Source organism: Pongo pygmaeus, chromosome X (assembly GCF_028885625.2).
Source record: "Pongo pygmaeus isolate AG05252 chromosome X, NHGRI_mPonPyg2-v2.0_pri, whole genome shotgun sequence".
In the NCBI taxonomy this organism is placed as follows: domain Eukaryota; kingdom Metazoa; phylum Chordata; class Mammalia; order Primates; family Hominidae; genus Pongo; species Pongo pygmaeus.
The window spans coordinates 47408455-47423080 of NC_072396.2; the positions used below are offsets into that span (position 1 = coordinate 47408455).

At 41.8% G+C, this 14626-nt stretch overlaps 1 protein-coding gene across 5 annotated transcripts in view; it reads right to left on the reverse strand.

The window, feature by feature from the left end:
- SLC9A7 (solute carrier family 9 member A7) overlaps positions 1–14626 on the reverse strand; it is a 167426-nt gene that overhangs the window by 58476 nt on the left and 94324 nt on the right. For all 5 annotated transcript variants that reach the window (XM_054470982.2, XM_054470986.2, XM_054470985.2 and 2 more), the window contains exons 4-5: positions 9516–9592; positions 6575–6687 (exon numbers count right to left, since the gene is read on the reverse strand). In XM_054470982.2, the coding sequence (XP_054326957.1) occupies positions 6575–6687; positions 9516–9592 (190 nt within the window). The remainder of the gene's footprint in view (positions 1–6574; positions 6688–9515; positions 9593–14626) is intronic.

Below are 14626 nucleotides of genomic sequence, written 5' to 3' on the forward strand. Positions count from 1 at the left end.
GTCGGGCATGGTGGCTCATGCTTGTAATTCCAGCACTTTGGGAGGCTGAGGCAGGTGGATCACCTGAGGAGTTTGAGACCAGCCTGACCAACATGGTGAAACCCCATCTCCATTAAAAATGCAAAATTAGCCAGGCATGGTGGCACACACCTGTAATCTCAGCTACTTGAGAAGGTGAGGCAGGAGAATCACTTGAACCCAGGAGGCGGAGGTTGCAGTGAGCCAAGATCACGCCATTGCACTCCAGCCTGGGCAACAAGAGTGAAACTCTGTCTCAAAAACAGAAAGAAAAAAAAAAGGGCCAAGCGTGGTGGCTCACACCTGTAATCCCAGCACTTTGGGAGGCCGAGGTGGGTGGATCACCTGAAGTCAGGAGTTTGACACAAGCCTGACCAACATGGTGAAGCCCTGTCTCTACTAAAAATACAAAATTAGCTGGGCATGGTGGCATATGCCTGTAATCCCAGCTACTTGGGAGGCTGAGGCAGGAGAATCACTTGAACCCAGGAGGCAGAGGTTGCAGTGAGCCAAGATCGCGCCATTGCACTCCAGCCTGGGCAACAAGAGTGAAACGCCATCTCAAAAAAAAAAAAAAAAAAAAGAAAGGAAGAAAGAAAGAAAAAAAAAAAAGGGCCAGGTGCGGTGGCTCACGCCTGTAATCCCAGCACTTTGGGAGGCCAAGGCAGGTAGATCCCTGAGGTTGGGAGTTTGAGACCAGCCAGACCAACACGGAGAAACTCCGTCTCTACTAAAAATACAAAATTAGCCGGGTGTGGTGGCAGGCGCCTGTAATCCCAGCTACTCCAGAGGCTGAGGTGGGAGAATCGTTTGAGCCCGGGAGGCAGAGGTTGCAGTGAGCTGAGACTGTGCCATTGCACTCCAGCCTGGGCAACAAACGTGAAACTCCGTCTCAAAAAAAAAAAAAAAAAAAAAAGATTAATTAGATTTTATAAATTCCATCTTTGTGCCAAGCCTTTGAAATATGGTGTGTTGCTTAAAATAATAATGACGGGGGTGGGGGCAGGGGCAATATCGCCCCTGATTGAGAACCACTGCTCTAGATACATGCCTGAGAGCTGTGTTCTATCTCAACACTCATACCCAACTACCCTCTCTCTTGATGGTTTCTACCATACGACTGCAAAAACTAAAAACCCACTTTCCCAGCTTCCCTTGCAGAAAGCATTACCTCTTCCTGTCAGGAAGAGGGCAGAGAGGCCAAACACCAACGCAGTCATCTTGCCTCCATGGGGCAACTGATGTGTGACTGAAACCCCAGAACAGTGCAGCAGAAAGACTGAGTGTAGTATTTTTTATGATTGTAGTGGAAGCCGGGACATCAGCCCGGTACTGGTACCCAAGATAAATATCTATTTGTTTAAGCAGGGATTAGCCAGGTTTTTCTGTTCTTTGCAGCCAAAAGCACTACTAATTGATACAATCAGAAAACCAAGCCAAACAAATGTTCAGTTTAGTGAGTTATTATAAGCCAACCAGTCTTGTAACCACCCCCCTATTCAAGAAATGGAACTTTGTCAGTCCCCCATATGTCCCATCCCAGTCTGAAGCCTCTTCCTTCACTAAAGGGAACCACTAAACTAAATTTTATAGTCATCATTTTCTTGCCTTTCCCTATAATTTAATCATACAAATGCACATTCCCTGACACTATCATTTGGTTTTGCCCATTTTTTAAAAATTTTATTTTTATTTTTATTTCTATATTTTTTTGAGACGGGTCTTGCTCTGTTGCCCAGGCTGGGGTACAGTGGTGTGATTATAGTTCACTGTAGCCTGGAACTCCCGGGCTTAAGCAATTCCCCCCATCTCAGCCTCCCAAGTAGATGTGACCACAGAAGCATACCACACCTGGCCTAAAAGCATAATTAATAATAATAACAATAAACGCTTACATAGCACTGATCTAAGTTTCAACTTCTCATTCTCCCTGCTCATTATCTCACAAAACAGGTCAGGAACCCTTCTGTGCCCCTCCTGAGCAAGTCTGTGCCTGACCACGGGGGTGGGATGTGGGTGCTGACAACTGGAAGACGATGGGATGGGGATGACAGACTGGCTAAGTGGTCTGTAATGGGAGAGATGAAACAAACTGCCCTCCTCCCTACAGCAGGACCCTTGAAATCAGGGTGAGCAGGGTCACAGCTATTTCCAACTGAACACAGACTGAGAAATCACAATTAACTAACTGAAGATCACTGGGTACAGGCAGTGGGAAAAACAAAAGAATGGCAGATATGTGAAGAAGGAAAAACTCAAGGACCTAAATGTGTTCATTCAACTAACTTTTCTTGGACACATCATCCACGCAGTCAAGGGCACTTAGCACTTGTGAGCACTCAGTACAAAGTGGCAAGCACTGACATGTACAAAACAGACCTAACTCAAAGAGCTGAGGGAGCAGATAATGGAGTCTAGAAAGAGTGACTAGGCAGGTGGCACATTTGAACCAAGTCCCAAAGGATGCACTCCAGCCTGGGCGACAGGGCAAGACTCCATCTCAAAAAAAAAAAAAAAAGAAATTGTTAAGATAGTAAATTTTATGTTAGGCATTTTTACCACAATAAAAAATTAATAATAAAAAAGGAAATTGCATGCCCTTCCTGTGAACCATCATGATGTCATTTCCCCAATTTTAATTCATCACCTTTGTACTCCTTGAGTCAATCAGCCTGACTCACAGGTTTCTATTTTTCTTTTCTTTTTAGACAGGGTCTCTGTCACCTAGGCTGGAGTGCAGTGGCATGTGTTCTCTAGTGGCTTCCTAGGAAGGCACCATGGGGTGGAAATGTGTTTTTTTTCTTTAATTGTGGATCTGTCTAAAACAAAAGCCCACAAAGATGGCACATGGCAGCCATGACACATGACCACAGAGTGGAGAAGGCTCCCTGTTACAGTGCAGCCTACACTATCCCACACATATTATGTCACCTTTGACCAGAAGACCAAAGACTCATGTCTTAAGCCAAGTACAGTAATCAGGGACAAGGATTCTTATTCCTTCATATCAGTCAATAACACTCTGTATCCTAACACTATAAAGTTTTTTGTTTCATTTTTTAAAGACAGGGTCTTGCTCTGTCATCCAGGCTGGAGTGCAGTGGTGCGATCACAGCTCACTGCAGCCTCAAACTCCTGGGCTCAAGCAATCGTCTTGCTTCAGCCCCCCCGAGCAGCTGGAACTATAGGCAATCACCACTATGGCCAGCTAATTTTTACAATTTTTTTGTAGGGATGAAGTTCTACTATGTTGCCCAGGCTGCCAATATCAGAATTTTTGTTTGATGCACCAGGCACTAGAAGTCAATCTGGTCTTGTGATGCTTAACTCTGCACTTAAGTTTTTATCTCTTTTATGACCCAAGTTTTCAAACAACAGATTTTTTAGGAGGCTGGTAAAACATTTCTAATTTACAAAAACATTCTACATTTCAGGAATATTTCTATTTGAAAAGCAGTTAAAGTTAATGTCCTGATGTTTAATAAGTTTAAACTTTCAATTTTCTACAACTTCCATTTCTATAAAGCCCTTACTGTGCCAGTCTTCATAGGCCAAGTGCAAATGGAGTAGCATGGTAATACCTTCCATTATTCTCTACCATAGCATAGACACATTAAAGGGAAGTAAACAATTACAAAGATAATCTAGAAAAGTAAGCCTCTCTATCCAATTAAATGAAGTAACACTGATAGCCCAGGAAACAACATCAATAATCTTTATGTTAAACTAACTTCCTTTTACTTGTTAGTGGACTAGTAAGACGTCAGTAATAAAATTATAGATGAGTATACTTAGAAACACATTTTCAGACAGACTGAATACCTTTCTGAGACTTATGAAGATCTATTTCTCCATAGACACACATCTGGAGACAGTCACAGACAGCACAGGATTAAAATAATAAAGCTGATTTTCAGAGCTCTCTTTGGAAACATGCTTGGCTTAAGAGATGATCTGTTATTTATTTATTTTTTAAACATAAGGAAAACTGAGAAATCTCTGCCTGAGTCAGATGTGGACACAGACCAGCATAATTTAGAGATGGTACACTCAATGCCTTACACGTGTTGTTTCATTTCATCTTCACAATAGCCTTAGGAGATAGGTACCACCATTTCTACTTTATAGATGAGGAAACTGATGTGAGGGGATAATGTGTGCCCAGGCCACCCGATCAGTGATTGGTAGGGCTAGAACTAAACCCAAGGCCTGTGACTCCAAATCCCACCTTTTCACAAACCAGAGTGCCTCAACAGCCAAGTCTTCAATACTAATTTACTCAGGGTGTTTGTAATAAAATATGAGGGTAAGAGAGGTCAATGTTTATTTTTTGAACATTGAGATTCTTCAGAACCACACAACTGTCTAGAGCTATGCTGTTTGATGTGGTAACCATTAGCCACATGTGGCTATATACATTTAAATTACTTAACATTAAATACAAGTTAAAATCAGTCCCCTTATTCCATTACCCTACATTTCAAGTGCTCAAAAGCCACATGTGGCTACTGGTTACCACAATGGACTCCCAGATTATAGAACATCTCTATCCTCACAGAAAGATAGCACTGATGGAGAGGACTCCCAAGGGGCATGGTCAAGTGGGGTATCTTAGTATCTTTAAGGTTATTACTGTTCAGAATATGAGAGGGCATTGGAGACATTGAGCAGACCTTTCTATCTCTACCGTGAGGACAGGAGCAGCTCATTCTCCAGAACTTCTTTCCCTAAGGTGTACTCTCAATAGCTGACACTAAGGAAGAGAATAGCTGTAACTACTTTATGCAAACTGATCAAATTAAAGGTTCCAACTTGGAAAGGAGAACTTTTTTGTTTGTTTTTGAGCTGCAAGGGAGGGTGTAATAATTCACTTGTAAGAATTGGTTCAACCAACACTTGAAAAATACAAGGCAAGGGATTGATGAATAGAAAACCATGTCACAGTGCACAGTCCTGCAGGAATGCTGCACAAAAGGAGTTTACAAATTAAATTACATTCACTACAGATAATCATGTGTGTTTCTACTAAGAAAAGGTATTATTTAAACCAAATGATATGTTACATAAAAGAAGGCAAAAGGGCAACACTGGGAAAGAAGAAAATCTAAGTGTAAAACTTATGACCAAATTAATCATTCTAAGACAAAAGGCAAAACATGTTATACAGCCGGGCACGGTGGCTCACGCCTGTAATTCCAGCACTCTGGGAGGCCCAGGTGGGCAGATCACCTGAGGTTTGGAGTTTGAGACCAGCCTGACCAACATGGAGAAACCCTGTCTCTACTAAAAATACAAAAAACTTAGCCGGGCATGGTGGTGCATGCCTGTAATCCCAGGTACTCCAGAGACTGAGGCAGAGGAGGCGGAGGCGGAGGCAGAGGTTACGGTGAGCCAAGATTGTGCCATTGCACTCCAGCCTGGGCAACAAGAATGAAACTCCATCTCAAAAACAAAACAAAACAAAACAAAACAAACATGCTATACAGATACAATGGAATATTATTCAGCCTTAAAGGTTAGGAAATTATGACAAATGGTATAAAATGGATGAACTTTGAGGACATTATGCTAAGTGAAATAAGCCAGTCACAAAAGGACAAATACTGTATGATTTCATTTGTATGAAGTATCTACAGTAGTCAAGTTCATAGAGACAGAAAGTCAAAGGTAGCTGCCAGGGGCTGCAGGGAAGGGGGACTGGGAAGTTGTTGTTTAATGGGTACAGCATTTCAATTTTGCAAGATGAAAAGGTTCTGGGGATTGGTTTCACAATCATGTGAGTATACTTAACTCTACTGAACTATACACTTAGAAATTGTTAAGATAGGCTGGGCACGGTGGCTCACACCTGTAATCCCAGCACTTTGGGAGGCCGAGGCGGGTGGATCACGAAGTCAGGAGATCGAGACCATCCTGGCTAACACGGTGAAACCCCGTCTCTACTAAAAATACAAAAAAATTAGCCACGCGTGGTGGCAGGCGCCTGTAGTCCCAGCTACTCAGGAGGCTGAGGCAGGAGAATGGCGTGAACATGGGAGGTGGAGTCTGCAGTGAGCTGAGATTGTGTCACTGCACTCCAGCCTGGGCAACAGAGCAAGATTCTGTCTCAAAAAAAAAAAAAAAAAAAAAAAAAAAGGAATTGTTAAGATAGTAAATTTTATGTCAGGCATTTTTACAACAATAAAAAAACTAATAATAAAAAGGAAATTGCATGCCCTTCTTAGAAAAGCCATCTAACTGTAGTCCCACTGCTTGGGAGGCTGAGGCAGGAGAATTGCTTGAGCCCGGGAGGTCAAGGCTGCAGTGAGCTGTGACTGCACCACTGCACTCCAGCTTGGGCAACAGAGTGAGATCCTGTCTCAAAAAAGGAAAAAGGAAAAGAAAAGCCATCTAAGTCTGTTAGACCCACCTATTGGTCGCTTCTTCCACCACCATGCCATGCAAATAAATACTACATTCTCCCTACTGCAACAAAAGTTAATGATTGCTCTGAACTTTTAAAGATTTAAATAATGGAATACCATAATAATAAAGACAAATACGCAAAGCCAAATACCTGGGTCAGTAGCAGAGATGATTGCTCCAAAAAAGAGACAATCTGTGTAGTAAAATTTATCTGAGAGCTGTCCCATAATCTTCATGAGCTTCACCACACCATACATGAGATTTCTGTAAGAAGGTAAGGTAAACTATGTCAGGAGAAAAAAATAAGTAACTTAGCAAACATGCAAGCAGAATAGCACTAGAATGCTGCTCTTAGAGATTTATGAAAATAACAGGCAGCTGCCATGGTTGGACACTTACCAGAGACATTGCCAGCAGGACTTTGGCATCAAGTAATAGTTTGCAGTTAATGTCATCTTGCTGAAATATCTGAACATTTCACTTTTAAAAGTTGTACTGGCTAACAACTAAAGCAACCATGAAGCACAGTCTTCAATTAGCAACAAAGCTAAGGCATTTGAAGCAACTGGGTAATACAGAGGAAAGGAAGAGACAGAACCTGGCATAATGTTTTTGTAGCAATAAGTTGCTACAAAACTCACAAGACTCTAAGATAATGCATTTAATGTCAGAGAAATCAGTAGACTGGATGAAACTAGAGAGAAGAAAATGGGTTGGTCACAAAGATCCCAAGGATCTTGTCTTCTCTGCCAAGAATTATTTCAAAAAAAGGAAAAAGAGGCGAATATTTTTAAATGTCCTATTAGAACATCCATATACCCATCAAGATATCTGGCCTTTCACTCTTTGCATGGGTCGGGCAGGCCAGCAATAGCCCTCCTTATGCTATGTAGACTGTGACGTGGGCTAAGAGGGACTACCAAGTTAAATTTTTCAGCTTGGTGGAAGCACATTTCCTACAGGACAGCTTACATACTGGGAGGAGTGAGGAGTGTGAAAAGGTCTAGTACATGTTACAAGGGTATCTGTGCATGCATGTGTGTGTGTGTGTGCGTGTGTGTGTGGTGGCAGCAGCAGTGATAGCAGCAGCTTCAGGGGTCAGAGGAGTAAAAATAACCACGGACTTCACTCATTATACCCTACAGCCAATGCTCTAATAATGAGATTCTCGATGCCATTGCCCACCTTTGTGTCTCAAATGCTTAGAAGGGTGGACTAGCTAAGCTAGAAGCAAAAGAACTATTCACAGAATGGAATCATTTTGAGAAGAAACAGCTATAACTTAATGCTTGCCTATTGTGTGCCAGACACTGTTCTAGACACTTAACCAGTTCAATTTCTTTTCACAGGAATTGTATGTTACAGATTTGATTTGCCCTTTGTTGCTTATCAAAGGCTTCTTTCATGTACCCTTTAAACATTGCTGGAACAAGACCTTCCTCTCCATTTCCTTCCACCAGTCTGCGACCCACACAATAGACTTCTCTGGCAGCCTTTTCCCCATTTTGCTTCCTATCATCACTAATGCCAGTTATGTAATGTGTCATTCTTCAATAATGTGTATCTCTTAAAGGATAAGTCAAAGCTCCTCCTTTTTTGATGGCACAAAAGGCCCCTGCTATTATCTCCAGGTTTCTAGCTAATTGTTAAAAAATTAATAAAAATCCTAAGTTTATTCAGATTTTCTTAGTTTTTAACCTAATGTCCTTTTTCTGTTCCAGGATCTTATCCGGGATACCACATGGCATTTAGTCATCCAATCCCTTTAGTCTCCTCATGACTGTGACAGTTTCTTAGACTTTGCTCTTTTTTTTTTTTTTTTTTGAGACAGAGTCTCGCTCTGTCACCCAGGCTGGAGTGCAATGGTGCAATCTCGGCTCACTGCAAGCTCCGCCTCCCGGGTTCACACCATTCTCCTGCCTCAGCCTCCTGAGTAGCTGGGACTACAGGTGCCCGCCACCACTCCCGGCTAATTTTTTTTTTTGTATTTTTAGTAGAGACGGGGTTTCACCATGTTAGCCAGGATGGTCTCGATCTCCTGACCTTGTGATCCGCCCGCCTCGGCCTCCCAAAGTGCTGGGATTACAGGCGTGAGCCACTTCGCCCGGCCAGACTTTGCTCATTTTTGATGACCTTGGCAGATTTAAGGAGTACTGCTCAGATATTTTGTAGAATATCCTTCGACTAGGATTTGTCTGATTTTTTTTCTCATGGTTAGACTGAGGTAATGTGGTTTTAAGTGAACGACCAGAGAGGTAGAGTATCCTTCTCATCACAAATATCAAGGTACATACTATCAACGTGACTTACCACTGCTGATGTTGACCTTGATCACCTGGCTGAGGCAGTACTTGTCAGGTTTCTCCACTGTAAAGCTACTCTTTTTTCCTGCTTTCTGTACTGTACTCTTCAGAAAGAAGTCACTATGCACAGCCCACAGTCAAAGAGGGAGTGGGAGGGGACTGAGCTCCACCTCCTTGAGGGGGATGTATCTACATAAAGTATTTGGAATTCTTCTGCACAGGAGATTTGTCTCTTCTCCCCCATTTATTTATTCATCCAATCACTTACTTATATCCATATGGACTCAGTGATACTTACTTTATGCTCTTGGGGATAATCTAATGCAATGTTATTTGTTTTGTCATTCTTCAGCCATTGTAGGGGGGCTTTGACCATTACAGGGGCTTTCAGGTTGGCTCTTGTGTCCCTTTGACATCCCCCACATTCTTTTGTCTGTCTGTTTTCTGAGTACTTCCTTACTTTCTGGCATTACAAGATACTGTCTTTTCATCTTGTATATTTCCTGCCCCAACCCTAGAATTAGCCATTTCTGCAAGGGGCTCTGGTTCTTTTTATCAAAGAATGATAATAGAAATCAAGATCTGGGTGCTGGGTATAATTTTATTTCATGTAAATTGATCTTAATTTAAATAGCCACACGTGGCTAACAGCTACCATACTGAACGGTGTAACTCTCGATCCTGACTGCCATGATCAAAAATATCAAAATACTGGACTCTGTGGACCCAAATGGATCTCAACCCTATGGAACGTGTGTTAATTTGGTTATATGACAAAGGTTCACTTACCCAATAATGAAGCATGAAACAGCAGTCCCCAGGAAGGCATAGGCCAGTATAGACCCAAGATTTCTGAAAAAGTGTCTCTGAATAAAACAAACAAACAAAACCCAGGAATCACATTGTGATTTTCAACAATGAGCTTAAGAAACACATTAAAAGTCTCTAAAAAGTGGAACTCTACTTACTGTTTCCATTACATCAAGTAACAACTGAAGTTACTCCTATATGGTGTTATTTAACCTTAGACATCATGGTTTTAAGTTATCTTCTATACAGCCAGGTACTGAGCAAGTAAGCAAGGACTTAGTAAATTTTCAGACAAAACTGCTCTGGATGATTACATTAAATCACATTAAGTGTGTGTATATGTTGTGTGTGTGTGTGTGAGTAGACCAATCATTTTTATAATTTAACCCAAATCATTTTACTCAGTGATTCAGCACATCACTTCCAGTTCTGGTGGTACCTCAGAAGATCATCACAGATAGAAGTTTAAAACAAATAAAGTGTGAAGGTGCTATGTCATGAGCTTTCTGCTTAATTTGATATCAGAAAACAGAGTCCTAAATATCTGCTCATGGAACCTGAAGCGTCTCCTTATATTCATCTAGATTAATGTCTGAAGCCTGGGAAAGAGGGACAATAGAGATGGATGTGGAGAAATGAGAAACAGATAGTTCCATTTAAGATGGCCAAGTTTATACAAGAAGAAACACACATCAATATCACAGCTAGAAATTATTCAGAAAGTGGCAAAACTGCAATCCTTTCAATGCTTCTGCACATTCATTGGTTACCTTAAAAATATAAACACACACACACAGACGGATTTACTTGTTTTACCATGTTGTCTTTGAAGATTTACTTCTTACAAGTCATTAGGCCTGTGGGATATTTTGACGGAGGAAATTCTGCCTGTTCCTGGGATCCTAAGACACAGTTCTACCTCCTCAAGGCATAAGCCATTCTCATTTGACAATCAGAACTATATAACAAAAACAGACAAAATCTCCCAACACCCTGATCAAACAAGGGCCAGGAATACTTTACCTAAAATTTTTTTAAAAGGCAGGAGAGCCCCAGCATGTCAGCTGAGCAACATCAGAAAAAAACAGGGTGCAAGAAGAACCCAGCCTAGATCAGGCAGCTACCATGAAGCACGACCAGACAAAGGGCTGCAGGCGTCCTCTGGTCTGCATCCCAGACACAGGGCTGTCCCAGTGCTTGCCCCTATCTGAGTCAGTGAAGAAGGTGTTAAGGAATGCCTGCTGCCCCTAAGCCACCTGCTCAGGAGAGAATCCTTCAAGGGCTTGCCATGCTGACAGGCACCGAATGAGGGTGCTGCCTGTACATAAGATGGACACATTATGTTTGCCTCTTAAATAACCGCCTTTTTGTTTTTAATCGAATGCATTTATACACCAATGTTTTGAGAAAATATATATTTCAAAAAAATCAACAGCTGTGAGTCTGCTTCCCTTTAAAAGCTCCATAAACGGCTTCAATCAGGGAGGGCCAGGAGTGTACCAAGAACAAGGCACGAGATGAATGACACTTGTGAGGTATCCAAGAACAAATTTCAATCCCAGATGTGCTTTTCCTTGCCACTCAGCTTTCCTTTGAGTAGATATTCCCATGGTAACTCTGAATATAAATTAGATAAATACATATTCATGACATTAGCCAAAGCAAAAAAATTAGGAATGTAAATCTGCAGCCAAAAATACTTTCATAATATATTCTAAAATCACACACACACAATTATCCATCTCCCGTTCATATCTGCTGATGTGAGCTGAAACTTAACTGTGTTTTGAAAAGCTATACTACCTATTTGTGTATTATGTCTAGTACTTAAACGTATACTTCATAGTTCACAAAGTGTTTTCACATATATTAGCCCATCCAATTCTCACATTGATCTATCTGGAAGGTGTTATTTGGACCATCTTATACGAGAGAACCCAAGGCTCAAAGGCATGATGTAAGCTGTTTCAAGTCACACGTCTGCCAAACCAAGCCACAGACTGGAAAGCTGGTCTCCCGACCCCAAAGCATCGTGCTCTCACTGCGCAAGCTGCCCTGCTACCCAGCTCTTTGATTCCCATTTCTCTTTGGGAAAGAAAGGACAGGAGGTGTCCGGTAAAATCCTAGATCTTTCATCCTACCCTTATTTGGTTACAATACAGCCATGACTAGTTCAGAATCTCCCTTACTTTTCCTCCTCAATCATAAAATGACAAGAAGAGACAAAAGGAGATGATGGCATGCTCTGGCAAAGTCTTCAAAAATATAAGCCCAAGACAGGCCAGGATAAGAAGTTTTGCTTTGGTGAAAATCTACCTGATATCCCAATTTCTAGCTGTACCATTCTAAGCCTCACACTGCAACTCCTTGGGAAATCCTACCCCCTCCCATTCCTCACTGGCAAGTTTTAACATGTTATTGTATATATGTGTGTGAGTGAGGGGGAGAGAGAGAGAGAGAGTGAATGTATGTGTGTGTGTGTGTGTGTGTGTGTGTGTGTTTGGTGGGGGAGTCCACCAATAATGGCTTCTATGGGTGAATTATTTCCCTGTCAAGGCCCTCTAAGCAAACCATGAGTGGTAGCACAAAATCAAAGCTAATTCCAATGAGAACTTTTTTCAAGTCAGAAAGCCCAGGTCTGCATGATAGCTATATGATGTGCATAGGCCAGAGGGTCTGAATGTTATACCATCCGTTAAATGGTGAAGTATTTATTACACATTTCACTGACAACAGGTTTCATCAGAGATGGCAACCATATTAAGGAACAACTATTTAGGTGCTTTTATAGGGACAATTTAAAAAGGAAAGAGACTAAACTAATAGTTGATAACCTGAAAGACTAGCTGTGATATTATGATGTGTATGTATTGATTTTCATCTACAGTTCCTGGCTCATAAACTCCCATAGCTCTTGTTACAGTCTTTTGTTGTAATGTTGGGCACTTTAGGCCTCAGAAGCAGGTAGCAAAATATAGAATCCCTCTGACCTTCTCCTGCCCTCCTTTCATCTGCTCCTTTTTTGTCCCAAGGCAGGCCATAGAAACTAAAAATATACTCTAATTTTCTCCTGCCTTTTTGAAGTAGGTCATAAGACCCTCATTTCAGAAGGGATCCTGCCCCACACTGGGGAGGAAGTAATGCCACACAGAGAGGCCAAGAAGAATCTGAACACACAAGCCTTGCTGGGTTTCCCCACTCAGTCTATCAGCATTAGATCACACCCCTTTTGTCCAATCACTTTTCTACATGGTTGTCAATCATGCCTATGCAGTGAAACCTCTGTAAAAGGTTCAAAAGGATGGGGTTCCGAGAGCTTCCAAATAGCTGAATACATGGAGGTTCCTGGACGGTGGTGTCCCGGGAGGGCAAGGAAGCTCCGTGCCCCTTTCTCCACACCTTGCCTTCTCCACACATCTCTTCATCTGTATCCTTGTAATATCTTTTATAATAAACTGGTAAATATGAGTGTTTCCCTGAGTTCTGTGAGCCACTATAGCAATGTAATGAAACTCAAAGAGGGGGTCATGGGAACCCCAACTTGAAGCCAGGCAGTCAGAAGTCCCAGACTTGTGACAGGTGTCTGAGGTGGGGCGGGGGGCAGTATTGCGGGACTGAGCCTTCCGTGGGATCTGGCAGTATCTCCAGGTAGATAGTGTCAGAACTGAACTGGAGGACACCCAGCTGGTGTCCGCTGCAGAATTCATTGCTTGTTTGCTGGTGGGGAGAAATCCCTCCCACATTTAATCACAGAAGTCTTCTGTGTTGTTACTGTAGTGTGAGAACAGAGAAAAACCAATTTGTGGGTTTTTTTTTTTTTTCCCCACTCAGGCTAGCATTTCAAAAACAAATTGATTGGGAACTGGCAAAGCCTGTGAGTTGTTTTTCTTTTGAGAAAATGGTGCTGATAAAGGGAAGGTTCTGCAAAAACTAAAATGTCTTTCAACCATCAGAGTGGCTTTCACAACCCATGATTTGGTTTCATTTTAAAACAACTGTAAATGATTATACATTAAGATTAGTTATGTAAAGTATCAAATTACTCATCACCCATTTGATCTGAAGAAGAGTTCCCAAATTCTCCACTTAAGCAAAAAATAACATTATTTATACCCATAATAACCATCTCCTATCTACTACATGTCAATAGATGACATACAAATTCGGATGACCCTGGCAACCCCAGAGGAGTCAGGAAAACAATATGGTCTTTTTTGTACAGAAAACCTAAATCCAGAGGCAATAAGGCACAAAAGAACAACTCTGGGCCCTGGAGTCAGACAGAAAGGGTATCACCTTGACTCAGTCCCGCACTATCTACGTAACCTCATATGCATCATTAATCATTCTGAGCTGAGATTCATCATCAGTAAAACGCAGGACACTCTACATGTGAGTACACAAATGCACTGGGCTGGTGTGCAGAAACACACAGCCTCCGTTCCTCAAGCACCTATTATGGAGATGGAACTTATGTTCCATTCCTCTCTCCCTTCCCCTCCTGCCCTGAAGGTTATGCAGTAAGGAGGGGTCACTTGATCTCTGAAAGGGGAAGTGAGTTTGACCCTGACTTGTAGTCTTGACCCTGTTGTGCAAGATAGGAAATTGTTCTTGCTCCTCTAGCCTCCATGCTATGGGCAAAAGAGGTAGCTTTTGGCAGGCCCAACAATTTCTAGGATCTCTCCATTTCAGCCTCCTTAGGTGTAACTGTGACTGACCTGGTGGCTAAAGGGTACCTGTCCTCAATTCATGAGGTAGGTTGTAAGCAGCCCCATTACTAAAGGCTAAGTGACATACTCCAACATGCATTTACCAGGGACTTAGGATCATAAATCAATCATTTAATCACAAGTTAACTCCTTGTATCTGTTTATCAATGAGTTGGAAACCTGGAGGAGAAGCAGTGTGAACTAATCTTCAATCACCATCACCTTCTTACAGAGTTTCTGTGAAGATTAGAAAGGATGGATGTAAAAACAGAAATAAAGAATATCTGTTCCTAATACACAGCAAATGCTCTGTAAACTATATTTATGTTGGTTGGAAATTGTTTAAAAACCATCTGAAAAGTGCAGAGTGGCTTTGATAGA